Below are 13,860 nucleotides of genomic sequence, written 5' to 3'. Positions count from 1 at the left end.
TGCACAAGTCGAGTATATGCATTATAATCTAACAGGAAGGTTACACCTGCAATCAGGGTGGTTTTGTCTTATAATAACTGTAATCAAATCATATTTAACAAGCTCTTGAAGGCAGAATACTATTCTGTTCAACCGTAGTGACAGATGTTTTCATGGCTTTATGGACAGGAAGACAGGCTACAGTTTTATCAGAAATTAGTTCAACCAATAAACAGGTGTTTAAAACAAACTTCCTCTTGACATTTCGAATGTACTGTAAGGATGCAACAAAGACAAACAACCAGAGTTGATCTAATAAATGTTTATTTTCTTAAAAATGACCAGTTTCTGTTCTTTTCTAGGAAATTAAACCATTTTAAAATTCATACTAGCATCTACATAATGGTTATTGAAGACTTCACAATATATTAAGTCTAGATGTTATGGTACACATGCATAAAATTCAGGCTGCATGAGAAGCCACAGTCACCACATTACACATAGATGGAGTTTGAGGGGCAAAAAGACAATGGGGCTGTAGAGATACTTGTCTCAGCTTTAAAGAGTCCAGAGGCCTCTGATATAACCAACTCCAGCAAGGCTTTTCAAAATCAGCATCGTTCTTAAAACAGGCACAAGTCAGGCCATGGGCCCAAAAGAATGCAATAAAATAATCAGGATGCACTTTTCACAGTGATGCAATGACCACATGAACAAAAATTAACTGAATGAAAATGCTCAGGGTTTGTTTTTAATAGAAATCTTTTCTTTATATTCTCTTTTAAGATTAATGGTCAAACATGTTTCAGAATTCTTTGGGCCCTTGGTAAACACTTCAAACCGCTTGGAGATGAAAGCTCCAAATACTAAGAAAGGGAACTTGAGAATGAGAAAAGTACATACAATAGGCAAAATAACCTTTTACTAATAATGGCAGCAACAAAGGTGATGCAAACATTTCTGAAAATGCACGACCGTAAGTTCCACACATCAATCACTCATATAAAAGAATTTAACTTTAAAGTCATCTCATTAAAAAGAAAAAAAAATGCTGGAGAACAATTTAGTGTTAGTTTTCTGATCTTTTCTTTGTTATTCCTCTTTCACAGAAAGAACTTATATGCTGAGACATGTGTATGATTACAGCAAGCCTAATGTGTGCTAACAAAAAAATATTAATAACAATAATAATAAAATAAAAGACATTCAAATACAGTAAGATTTTTTTGCCTGAAAATATAAAACTACATGAGAAAGCATTAAAATCATATTTGTAGATCAGAATATCATATTAACATATTTAAAATAAAAAAGCAAGTGCTAATCACATTGGTTTTTTTTTTTTGGTTTTTTTTTTTTGTTTGTTAATTTTTTATATCATACATATATTTCAGCACATCTGCTGTCAAAAAAAAAAAAAAGTCACCGGGGAGCCATAATGGTATGGCTCTGCCTCTAATCTGAGAAACCGCAATCTGTAGCTCCGGTCGCGGTCAGATCTGTACATAAACTGCAGCAGAACTTGTCTTGAATCTCCACATAGAACTGAAGTTGCACAGGGCAGGGCGCACAGCGTAGGGCTATGCGATTGGAAGGACCAAATAAAGTCTACTCCCTTCCCAAACACCACCACTGTGGCACCCACCTCCATAATATCCATAATCCTGAGTCAGCATATTGCTTCACAATATTTCACTCTTCCAAATCATCCATCACGCTCCCAAGCAGAAGTGGAGAGAACTCCTTGCATTCTCAGTTAGCAATATACAGGAGTGTCTGCACACAGTACTGAGGCAGCTTTACACGGTTTCAGAGTTCTGCATTTCACCTTTCCAAAGATAAGTTTCTCTTAAAATGATTTATTCAAAGTCTGACATCTGACGTCTTTTGTTATCCACACACACTTTGCACACCAGGTCTCTCTGGCCCAGAAATGGCAGGCGCTCTGGATTTGTAGGCAGGTAAGATAAAGACCAGGGTGCTGTGATGAAGGATGAGCTCGCACTCAGTTGTGCTGTAATGTGTTGGATTCTATGGGAGGTGCCGAGTCATACAGAGTGTCCGTGTCATGGGTCGGCTCTCCGGCCAATGTGCAAGGATTGGACAATGTACCCGCGCCACAGTCACAAAAAAACCTGGATGGGAGAGATTATAAAACGGATTAGAGCAGAATCTATGCATCCACTAAAAGTTACAGAAAAATTGTAATTCTGCAATTCACCAGGAACTATAGCTTTTCTTGTGGATTTAAACAAGTAACGAATACTTTTTGGAAAAAGTGACAGTTAAAGGCACTTACAATGTTACAATTTCTATTCTTGAAATTGTAATATTTCACAATATTATTGTTTTTACTATTTTTGGAGAGCATAAAAGAATACACGGTACACAGTAGTGTACATATTGCACTGACCTATCATGCCGTATAAACTCCACATCATGCCCTTGGTGGCACTTCTTAATACAATTCACACAAATTGCATTCCGGTCTGTTGTGTTACAGGTGTGACACCTAATGGAAGAGAATGGAACATGGTGAAAAACTACAACCATTACTGTTGGTTTTAAAAGCAGACTGCTTCAAGTTGCCTGCCTTCTGATTACCTGTAGAAATCGTGCATGGGGTAGCTGGTGTAACTGGAAATCTTGTACAGGCACTGACCTCTGCTCACTGCCTTTTCTATGGCATCCTGATTGTTCATGATTTTATTATCTAGAACGTTATGGAAAAGATTTATATTAACGCATGTATTATTGATGTAAAATGAGAAAGATAGTTGGCTATAAGTTTATAAGATAACGTTTACCTTTCATTGTAACGTTGACACCAGAGGCTAGAAATAAGCCTCCAAATCTGTTGTTAAATATTTGATTGCCTTCCAGAGTCGCCGTTGCATGGTTTGTGATTTCAATGCCTAAAGTGGGGGACAGAGAGTGTGTTATTTGAGCTGAATATTAGAAAAAAAGGGCACAAAACGAACACACAAGTTCCAATTCCAAGAACTTCAGAATGTCCAGTATGCGTTTTATTCACAATCATTATAATAGCACTGTTTTGTAATTATTTCACACCAAAATAACCATTCCATAAGACTTAAGACCACCACAGTGGCAGCATGTACGCACTTCTGACCTTAAACCTTCTACCGACCTGCAGCAAAGCCGTCAAATATCCGGTTCTTCCGCAGCACCGGGTGGCTGTTTGTGCTGATGAGAACACCAGCCTGTGCGTTCCTGAAGATGTCGTTCTCTTCCAACAACCCTGAATATGCATATAAAGACATTGCTATTAGTTTCTATGATAATGATTAAACATGGTACATCCATTATATTAATTGGGCCGCTTTTTTGACAGATTAAGCTCAGTTTTGAATCACAAGGGCTTTCATTTGGGGATTAAATCACTAACTGTGTGATTTAGCGCAAGAGAACCCTTGATCTGTGTCTAGGAATCTGTTCCGATTTCATTTTTCTACTTTAAGTCTCCATCAGCTGGCGTAGCATTTCCTGCACTGTGCTCATAAGCAGAAAGAAATTTTCCAATCCATTCTTACCCCTCCCGCCATTGAATATGCAAATACCCCCATCCCGTCCATCATGGATCTTATTCCTGCGCAGCGTGGGGTTGCTGTCCGTCTTAATCCACACCCCCGCCATGGCATTATCAAAGATCTCATTGTCCTCGATAAAACCCAGCCCTACGAATAGACAAACAAATTATGTTAAACAAACAACAAGCAGAAACCTCTCTTATAACTGGCCATATGACAGCGGAGATCTGTAACGGTTTTCACAATTTACAGCATTACGGCTAAGGAAAGAACTGACTCATAAACAAGCTTCATAATGAGTAAAAAGACAAACAGAAAGAACAGAGAGGAAGTAGATAAAGAACTTACCAGAGTTGTAAACAAGGATGCCTCCATTTTGTCCACCCCAAATTTTGTTTCTTCTGATTTTCGGATTGCTTCCAGTTCTGATTAAAAAAGAAAAGAAAAAACAAAACCATCAATCTTGCACAATGCGTCCAAAAGGTATCCAATACACAAATTCAGTAGACTTTTTTTTACGACCAAGACTCTTGAACACCTATTTGTACCCCTGATACTTCCTGAAGAAGCCAAAATTCAATTACTTCCTCCCTACCTGATCTGGACTCCAGAGTACATATGATTGTAGATATCATTATCTTCCAGCACACCATGTCCATTGTCATAAAAATACACCCCAACCTTTTCAGAAAAACAAAAACAATATTAACAGGGTAGAATGAAGTCTAGATTATATCAAAAGAAGTTTTGAAGTTCCAAACCTGTTTTCCACTGTGTATCCTGTTCCTTCTGAGTACTGGCGTGCTTCCTGTGGTCACCCACACTCCGGCCAGAGTGTTGCTGTACACCTCATTCTCTTCTATTACACCCTGGCCCTTCTCATGCTACAAATAGAAACAGACAGTTACGCTATGACCAATGTATACTATGCATACTTTTTTTGTTAGCAGCCCGTAATGTAATCCAGTCAGCAGTAGTGTAAGGTATTTGAGTAAATGTAATTAGTTACTGTACTTCAGTAAAACTTAAGAGTAGCCAAAAAGTTACTTGTGTTTATCAAAGATATTAGCAATTTTTACTCTCTAGTTGACAACATTTTTTTATAAGTATATTTGCTCTTTACTCCAATACATTTGTTATGAGTAATGCAATTACTCATTACATTCTGCATGGCACCTAACTTTTTTGCAGCAGCAGTTTGTCTGAAATAAAGCGATATCGCCATCTACACTGTAAAAATGTGTTATTAACGGTAAAATACTGTAAAAATACTAAGATAAAAAACGTTAATTGGTTAACAGTAAGATTTCATAACCTTAAATTTAAATTTAAACTTCACATTTGATGCATTTTTGTTGAAATAACCGTTTCTTTTTCTTTTCTGATCAGTTATGTATATTAGGGTTTAATATTACATCTAATGTTGTTAAGTTAATATTTATTGCATTACTTTGGTGTTGTGTGTGACCATGATGGTGTTTTGTGTGAATGACACTTTGCACCTTTTATATATTAGTATTAACTTTCTCGGCGTGTGGAGAAGCGTCTGATGAACTTTGATTCACCATGTGACTTTCTCATCACCACTTGTTTTTGGTGGTATAGTTTTCAGGTACTCTTTACACCACTGCCAGTCAGATCATGTGCATGCTCACTCACCACATAGATTCCTCCATGCTGCCCGTCATGGATCTTGTTGTGCCTTACTATAGGACAGCTGTTCGTTCTGATCTGAATGCCAGCCAAGGCATTTCCATAAATATCATTTCCTTCAATGAGGCCCCTCCCATCACCAAATATGTAAACGCCTCCTTGGTTTCCATTGAAGATGGCATTTCCCCTAGATTAAAAGCAGACAGCTCATTTTATAGATAAATCAACAAGATGGATCAAACAATTGACAGTGTGCCAAGTGCTTAGCCCAGTGCAATCAAAATTATTTTCAAGTCTAAAAATAGCAATATAGATTTATAGTAATAGGGCAGTGAGGACCAGGGAGACTGACCTTATTGTCGGGTCACTGTTGGACGTGATCCACACGCCAGCAAAGTTATTGGCATAGATTTTGTTTTCTATGAACTGGCCTCTGCCTTTCTCGTGAACATAGATGCCCCCCGTTTGGCCGTGGTGGATCTCACAGCGTACCACAGTCGGGTTAGCATACGCTTTCACCTCAAACCCTGCAATCCTGTTCCTATGGATATTACAGCTCTCAAAGTAGCCCTGCAGAGGGAGACAAAGAGACAGAAATCAGCTCACTGGCTGCTGCCAAAAACAGATGAAATCTCTGATTGAACAAATATTAGGTGAAATTACCATGCCATGGTCAAAGGTAAACACTCCTACGTCTCTGCCATGGTGGATATGATTACGTCTGATGATAGGATTGCCATGGTTTTTTACCCAGATACCCGCAAGAGCATTGTTTGAGATTTCGTTATCTTCATAAATACCCTGTAACACCACAGCAAAGGTAAAAAAAAAACATAATACCATTATTGTGATTAATTATTATTTGTCAGTAAAGCAGGCAATAGTCTTGTCTGCAACCGCATTATCTACAATTTTTGACGAACAATCAGAGTGTCAACACTGAGATAAAGCAGATATTCAAAATGCAACATTTTTACTAGATGATTTTACCAAAACATGATGGCAAAATAATCCATTTGGTATAATTCACACTACGCCTTGTAATTTAACCACTGTGTACGCCTTGTAATTTAACCACTATGTAACTATAGATAAAAGTCCTCCGAGCAAAAATAAAAATGTATCATATGGCTTCAGAAGACTTAAAAGTGATTCATATGACTCGTGCACTAGGAGCTTATAATGTTTTTTTTTTCCTTCCCTGTTTTTGGCTTGACTCACTGAAAGTTCAGTGTGATCCTTTTGTATGGAAAACAGTTGTGTGAGAAACTTAACAGAATACAATCTTAAAATGACATAAGGATGAGTTAACAATGACAATATCCATTTTGAACAGTTAATTTAATGCAGGTTCCTACCTGTGCATGATCAGTGATGTACAGTCCAACGTTTTCACAGTCGCTGATGTTGCAGTGTTTAATGGTAGGTCCGGCACCCTGACCACTTACACACACTGCTGATCCCACTGCGCATACAGAGAAAGGACCTCAATCACCCTGATAACATTTCTCATACTTCAACTGCTAAAATATACCACTAACAGCAAGGTCATGAAATCAATTCTCAGAGAACACATATACTGATAAAATGTATACTAAGTTTGGATGAATTTTAAGTCAAACGATTGTCTACCAAATTAACTGAATGCGTGTAAAAAGGACTTCTCCCTCTTAATTGGTCATGTTAATGAAACAAACATCAAAAAAACAATCGTGCATTTGGATACGAGTAAGCATCCATCCATGATGCCTAGTTGCACAAATTAGACACAGGCTATATAGTACTGTTCAAATGATTAGGGCCAGTACTATTTTTTTTCTTTTAAATTAATACATTTTATTCAGCAAGGATGCACAAAAAAGACATTTCTAGATTTCTATTTCAAATAAACACTGATGAATAGAGAGTCCAAAAGAACTAAGTATCCTGAAAAAAAGTATAACGTTTCCACAAAAATAGAGCAGCACCACTGTTTTCATTAGGGCTGTCACTAATGATTAATTTTACGATTGAGTAATCGGATAACTTGTTTTGCAGTAGTAAAAATAGACCTACAGCAAACAATAACCTTTAAAATTATTTAAAAAACATTACAATGAAGCAATTATAATTGGTTCAAATATTGAACAGCACTGTTAATATTATGTGTATTACATTATGTATTTTACCAATCAACCTATATGTCCATTATGTATTATAAAAAAAAAACGAGCAAGAAAATGGCTGGCCGCACACTGAATTCAGTACAGACTAGAGAAGTCTATCAAAACTTTTTTGCAGTCTATTTTTTCTGGATTGCATAATGCAAAAAGTGCAAAGTGAATTAAAAACAAATGAACAGGAGCAAACGTTTCAGCACATTGCAATTTTCATAATGCATTATGTATTATAACAAATGCCTGAAGAGGGCGCCAAAGGCCTGGTGATTGTTGATGTTTAGAGCTTTAGAGCAAGCGTCAAATCCTTGTTTAATATTGACATTAAAATGTCCACTTAATATTTAATATTGGGCCACTTCTTTATGATAGGAATGCTACAGTCACTGCCATTTCTTTAAAAAGAATATGTGGACATATAATTGCGATGAACAGTTAGAATAATAGAAAGATGTTGATGTATTCTCCTGTGATGGCGTAGGTTTATAAATAATTTACCTTACAAATCTGATGAAATGGCACATATTGCATTGTTATAAGAAACCCAAACTCACAGCATTTGCAGAGATGGAGTTTGAGACGCCTCCACGCATGTAAATGACAACAGTGCAACAAAAACGCTATGAAACACAAGGCGAGTCAGACTTCATGTGCATTACAAAATGCACGTTATTGGTATTTTGGCGGTAACTTGGCGGTAACTTGACACGGGTAAATTGCAATCAAGGATTTTTAAAAAATAAGAGTACTTGTATTTAATCGAGGAATCATGACAGCCCTAGTTTTCATTATTGATAATAAGAAATGTCAGCATACATTTCTTATCAGCATATTAGAATGGTTTTTGAAGGATCATGGGACACTGAAGACTGGAGTGATGACTGCTGAAAATTCAGCTTTGATTTCATAGAAATAATACATTAATTTATATAAATATCAAATATACATTTAAAATAGAAAATAAATAATAATTTCACAATATTACATTTATACAACATTATAATAGTTTTTTTCCTGAATTTTTTTTTCAAATAAAAGCAGCCAAAGTGAGTGCAAGAAATTTCTTCCACAGACATTTTAAAATATTACTGACACCAAACTTTTGAACAGAAGTGTATTATGCTAGGGAAACAGATGCTAGTGTAAATGAAACATACCTGTGCAGGTGCTGCGGATAACGCAGTGGTCGATATTGGGGCTGCAGTTAACCGTGATCTCCAAACAGTGGTGAGCATTATGGTGTTGTGCGGACTTATCATCAGGGTTGAACTGAAGAAAAAAAATATATATATATTACAATCAGTCAAAAACATGATTTGCTGCAACCTCTGATCAAAAGCATTAAGGGTGAATTAGAAACGAGCCGGCATTATTATCTAAAAGACACCATGCAATGAACTAAAAGAGAAAAAGCTGTAAAAACTATTACTCACCCTGATGGTCATGTAGCCCACATATGCATCTTCAGATCCCTCCATAAACACAAACGTCGAATCTCTAGTGTTTTCAATGACAACCTTGTCAGCTACCTTCCCTGAGGCTGAAAGGAAAGAAAACAGGGGTGTTAGTGACTTTAGTCAAACTATGCAAGGTTAAACATTTGATGTTATTTTCAATATTTAAAGTTAAAGGATATAGGCAACAAAAACAGAGTCATCAGATTCACCCGCGCCAATCATTGTGATGGGGGATTCGATGTAGATCCATTCATCTGTGTAAATGCCAGAATGCACAAATATCAGGCCATCAAAATGGGCCTCTTGCACCCCTCCAAGTGCATCCTCAATGGTGTCATAATACTGAAAACCAGAAAAGCGCTGTCATTAAAATGAAGCAGAAAATGCCTCAGTGCGTTTATTGAACTTTCTTAAAAAAAAGAAAAGCAAAACTTTAACTGCTGAAACCAATGATCCATACCAACATATTCTCTCTGCCTTTGTATCTGGCTGGATTACTATAAAAGTGTTCTGCAAAACCAGGCTTTACATGCGCTCCTTTATACTGTGGAAAAGAAAAAGCAAAAACTTAATGAATACTTAATTTTTTGCACCTGTATTTAACATTTTTGCTTGGTTCACTCAAGATGGACAGTTAACATGGTGCCAATGTGGCCTTAGTCACTTTATTAACTTTCAAAGAGTGAATATGATTGTTACTCTGACAAATCACAAACAAAATGCATCAGACTGAAAAAAAATATATATCATCTAAGCATCACATCCATCCTGATTTAAAGAGGAAAATAGAAACGCAAGCTCTCATACCAACTGCTGAAAGCTCTCTTTCCATGGGTTTGGTTGCTCATACTCTTCCGGGTTGATCTGGTAAAACTTCCCCGGCTCTGGATGCATCATGGGTCGTGTGTACTCAAACACCTCCATGTATAGTCTTTTCCTGTAAAACGCACAAACAGGCAAAACAATCACTAAAGATATAACCTCATGGAATGGGTAATATCTGAACCAATCCCCCACTAACAAAACATTATGGTGGCTGATATGCATTTTGTAAAGTTTAAATATTTTAATGGCAATTTCAGGTCAGTGCTGTGCTTAAACACTACTGTTCAATTTATTTATTTATTTTCCAAAAATGTTTTTTTTTATTTAGCAAGGATGCGTTAAATTAATCAAAAGTGAGAGTAAAACTCTAGCATGGTTACAAAAAAAATTTATTCTTTATATCCTGAAAAAGAAATTACGGTTTCCACAACTGATGTCAACGTTGATAAGAAATGTTTCTCCAGCACAAAATCAACAAATTAGAATGATTTCTGAAGGATCATGTGACACTGAAGACTGGAATAACGGTTGTGGGAAAATCAGCTTTGCCATCACAGAAATATATGTTTAAAAATATATTAAAATAGAAAATTATTCTAACCTGCAAAAAATATTTCACAATGACCAAATTATGCAGCCTTGGTGATCATAAGAGACTTTTTTCAAAGCCATTAAAAAAAATCGTACAGACCTGAAACATTTGAACAGTAGTTTATACTGTTCTATTGTGTAAGCTGCAAACAAGACTGTTCTCAAAAAGCCTCAAGAGACAATTCTGTCAAGATTAGATGTTAGAAATGGCCGGTGTAAAAGCATTACCCTCTTACATTCTTCTGATATTTAACATCTTTTTTTGGCAAACCATCTCAATTAGTGCAGTTTCCCTGTCATGATCATCATAACAACTTTTTACGGACATTGTGACAATGCGCTGGTTGTCTCAATCTACTGGATCATTAGTATCCCACTTACAGCATGACACTGCCCTTAACATTTTCTTCCATACTCCAATGAAAGTAATTAATGCACTTCTGCAAATCATTCTATTGTCAGTATGTAAATTCTCACCAGAGAATGGGGTCATTTGCAAGCTCACTGAAACGCTTGCATACGCAGGCAGCCTGGCACAAGTCCTGCTCCAGCAGGTAGGAGAAGATCTTCAGAACGACTTCATCCGGAAGCTTCTCTTGGAGATACTGCTCCGCAGGGGCAGCTGAAACATTGTCAACACGGGGGAAAAAAATCTAAGCAAACTGCTTGCAGACCACACTTAATTAATAACAATAGTCCTTTGATAAGCAACAAAACGTTTAATAATGATGCACTTAATGATCGAGACCACAACTCTTCACTCACCTGGCAGGTCCTGGGATTTTCCCGACACTCTTGCACGTTTAGCTCTGTGACCGAAATTTTCTGTGGCTGAAGTGGAGGCTCCCTGTGTCGCACAAATCAGACATTGACTTTTTAAACTGCTATTGAGATTAAAACAGCTTTATGACTATCTCTGGCAAAAGTGCAAACTAAACAGGGTTAGTTTTATCTCAAAAGTGCAAAATCTTTACCTCCATACTGTTTTTTGTGGGGCACACGGTTCGTTTAGGCAACAGGGACTTTCTACGGAGTTGGTATGGACTGTTTTGAGCTCCTGGACCAGATTCTTCTGCAACCATATCTGCAGGGATGTCCTCATCTACAGAGGGCATAGAAAGAAAAAGAAAACAATCTATTCAGCAAAACACATCTCAACCTGCCCTGCACAAGCTCAGACCCCAAGATCCACCACAAACTCCTGATTTCCATGTTTGCAGTGAACGTTGCAAAATGTGCCTGCAGGAACAAAACAGACCCATTCTCTCAAGGAAAATAGTCAAAGAAAAACTGTTGGCTTTCTCCAAAAGCTTAGCAGTGCAGACAACACCTTTACCCATCAGTTGGTAAGAACATCACACATCTGTGCAAAACTCTGAATTTCCATACTTCCAGAAAGCTTGCTTTTCCATATCTTAATGTATTTGAGGAGTAAAAATCCTAAATGCCTTAACCTTCTTCATACCATTGGTTTTGCAGATGTAAACACCATTATATGTTATACATAAACCAAGAAAACTGGGGCAAAAACGACTGCTATTCTTTATTCAGCTGCAAATGACTTACCTACCTACCTGTCAATACCTGGTGTACTGATCACCTGAGAGCCTTACGGTCTGTCCTTCCCTACAGCACAATTGGTACCTGGAGACAACATCCAAAAGTGAAAGATGAGAAGAGCGGCTAAAGCTTGACTCTAAACTGTCACGAATTGTATGGCAACTCACAGCTGACTGGTCCATCGGTAGCAGACTTCACAGACAAGACGGCAAGGCAACAAAAAGTACATCAGGGCAAAATATCAACACAAAATGAAATCCTTATCAGTTCAGCCATGGCGCTGGTCACTCTGCCTGTCTTGTGCCTACATATATGCATCTAGTCCGTGTCCACATCCAAAACGTCTAAAAACAAAGCAGTATGGAGAAGATGCTCTTCCTTTTCACCAAAAACAGCATGCACAGATTTAAATAAAAAGTGTGTACCCAAATAAGAACTTAGAGCATAACATCAAACCCTTATGTAATACAAATACACAGATATTACATCATTCTCCTTTCTAAAAGCCCAACTACCCTAACTAAGGAATATGTTGGGAGTGATACGTTGATGTTACCATACATACGGTGTATGTTAAAAAAAAAACATTGGGTACTTTTTAGTGTAATGGTTATATTAATATTAGCTTTGAGAAAATCAATGGTCTGTACATTCAAGTCAATGCATTGCTTAGGCTGATGTTCTAATTGAAATAGACAGTAACTGCAAACATCAGATCAAATGTAAACATTGAGGTATTCAAAATGCACTGATCACTACTGGTCTAAAATGAACCAATAAACCCTAATAAATGCTTAAAGAGCATGAACACACACCTAACACATTAACATTTTATCAATGGATTTTTTTTTAAAGACCAGAAAGCCTGTGAGTGGGGGGTCTGTAACCCAGCTAAACGTGGAAACAAAGGTTTCTGATTGATCAGCGCAGAAGCACCTTCACCAGCAGAAACCAGGGCTGTGCATCGCATCTATAAACCAAACCAACAAAAATAACTATCCGTATGATAAATGTTCTACCATTCACATATCCCCAACTAAAGAGCAAAGAGAGCCTTTATCTTACCCCGTTTTCTCGCAGTGAGCTCAAGTGCGCAGCTACTTACGTTAGCTAGCGTGCTACCTAGCAGTGTAAACAGTTAACTTCACAGCCACTGCATTCAAAGCTAACGAAACCCAAATAAACACAATGCAGTTGTAGATATTAATGCGGTGTGGAAAGCAGCAACTGTGTTAGTATTTATGTAAATGGGCAATGTCGTCAACTGCAGCTCAACACTGAATACTAACAGCTACGCAGCGCAGATTTTCCTGCTTAAATCCACTTCTCGTGTCTCTCTTCCACCTATAACCCACGACAAATAACTTATACCAGACATAAATCAACATTCACCTTGTTATCTTAACCAGGAAAGGTGACGGGTGCGTTGAAAGCTAGCCGTTTACGATTAACGTTAGGGCTCGTGAAGCCCAAACAAAGCGCGGCCTGGCCTATACATACATATATATATATATATATATAATATATATAAATATATGCGCCTCGACGATATGCACACAAGCCCTTTTAATCAGGCCGTGTGGCTTCGGAGTGGCCGTGTCGGGTCAGATAGATTAAGTACCGCATACGACACAGCACAACATTGAAGCGTTGTTGAATAAAGGGTCCCCGTCTTACCTCTTTCTGCGTTGTTTCTTTCCGGCTGCACCGGGCGCGGCCTCGACACTCGCCTGGGTCTCCTGCTGCTCGCTCTGACGGAGTTCATTTGGCGAGGTGACTTTACCCAGAAAAAATACGCTTCCCTCGAACCTTATTCTGGTGTTCTTAGCATTTACACAAATATCTGGTCTAAAACAAGACAAATCACCCGTCTACGCCGAAAAAGGACACCAACCCTTGGCAGTTTTTCTTATTCGGGGTGTTGTTGGTGTTTTTTTTTTCGGACAGCTCCCCCCTGTGCTGAGCTCCGTGTCGCTCGCTCTCTCTCTCTCTAGCAGGAGGAGCCATTAACATGGACATGGAGAACGTGCACAAGGGGGCACCACTGATATTCAGCAAGAGTAACATTGAGTAATTGCTTTTAAATAT

General features: G+C 37.8%; 2 protein-coding genes across 5 annotated transcripts in view; one reads left to right on the top strand and one right to left on the bottom strand.

The window, feature by feature from the left end:
* The window catches only part of calm2b (calmodulin 2b, (phosphorylase kinase, delta)), a 376,281-nt gene that overhangs the window by 329,134 nt on the left and 33,287 nt on the right, over positions 1 to 13,860 (top strand). The gene's annotated exons all lie outside the window — the stretch shown is intronic.
* On the bottom strand, positions 287 to 13,774 carry fbxo11b (F-box protein 11b). Of its 4 annotated transcripts, none has more exons than XM_077200887.1 (23): positions 13,450 to 13,467; positions 11,787 to 11,856; positions 11,187 to 11,314; positions 10,978 to 11,059; positions 10,690 to 10,834; positions 9,604 to 9,733; positions 9,257 to 9,340; positions 9,006 to 9,138; positions 8,773 to 8,879; positions 8,497 to 8,608; positions 6,542 to 6,648; positions 5,847 to 5,984; positions 5,536 to 5,753; positions 5,190 to 5,370; positions 4,292 to 4,414; positions 4,126 to 4,211; positions 3,879 to 3,955; positions 3,534 to 3,677; positions 3,131 to 3,241; positions 2,787 to 2,894; positions 2,584 to 2,692; positions 2,393 to 2,491; positions 287 to 2,114 (listed from the first exon to the last, which is right to left on the bottom strand). In XM_077200887.1, the coding sequence occupies exons 3-23, from the start codon at positions 11,292 to 11,294 to the stop codon at positions 1,985 to 1,987; spliced, it is 2,532 nt and encodes an 843-aa protein (XP_077057002.1). In that variant the 5' UTR covers positions 11,295 to 11,314; positions 11,787 to 11,856; positions 13,450 to 13,467; the 3' UTR covers positions 287 to 1,984. The 4 variants fall into 4 exon arrangements, with proteins under 4 accessions (XP_077057002.1, XP_077057001.1, XP_077057000.1 ...); XM_077200886.1 differs by lacking the exon at positions 13,450 to 13,467 and adding an exon at positions 11,940 to 12,071; XM_077200885.1 differs by lacking the exon at positions 11,787 to 11,856 and having other exon boundaries at positions 13,450 to 13,774.

The sequence above is a fragment of the Siphateles boraxobius genome, unplaced genomic scaffold, assembly GCF_051911475.1.
Source record: "Siphateles boraxobius isolate OS27281-9 unplaced genomic scaffold, OSU_SipBor_1 46, whole genome shotgun sequence".
Lineage (NCBI taxonomy): Eukaryota > Metazoa > Chordata > Actinopteri > Cypriniformes > Leuciscidae > Siphateles > Siphateles boraxobius.
This window is presented reverse-complemented; position numbering and strand designations above follow the sequence as displayed.

Bases quoted from the DNA above. Each gene is read 5' to 3' on its own strand.
- fbxo11b (XM_077200885.1), bottom strand. From the start codon at position 13,537: ATGAACTCCGTCAGAGCGAGCAGCAGGAGACCCAGGCGAGTGTCGAGG. The intron at 10,835-10,977 runs GTGAGTGAAGAG...ACAATGTTTCAG, and splicing joins AAAATCCCAGGACCTGCCAG to CTGCCCCTGCGGAGCAGTAT. The intron at 3,242-3,533 runs GTAAGAATGGAT...ATGCATATTCAG, and splicing joins CATATTCAATGGCGGGAGGG to GGTTGTTGGAAGAGAACGAC.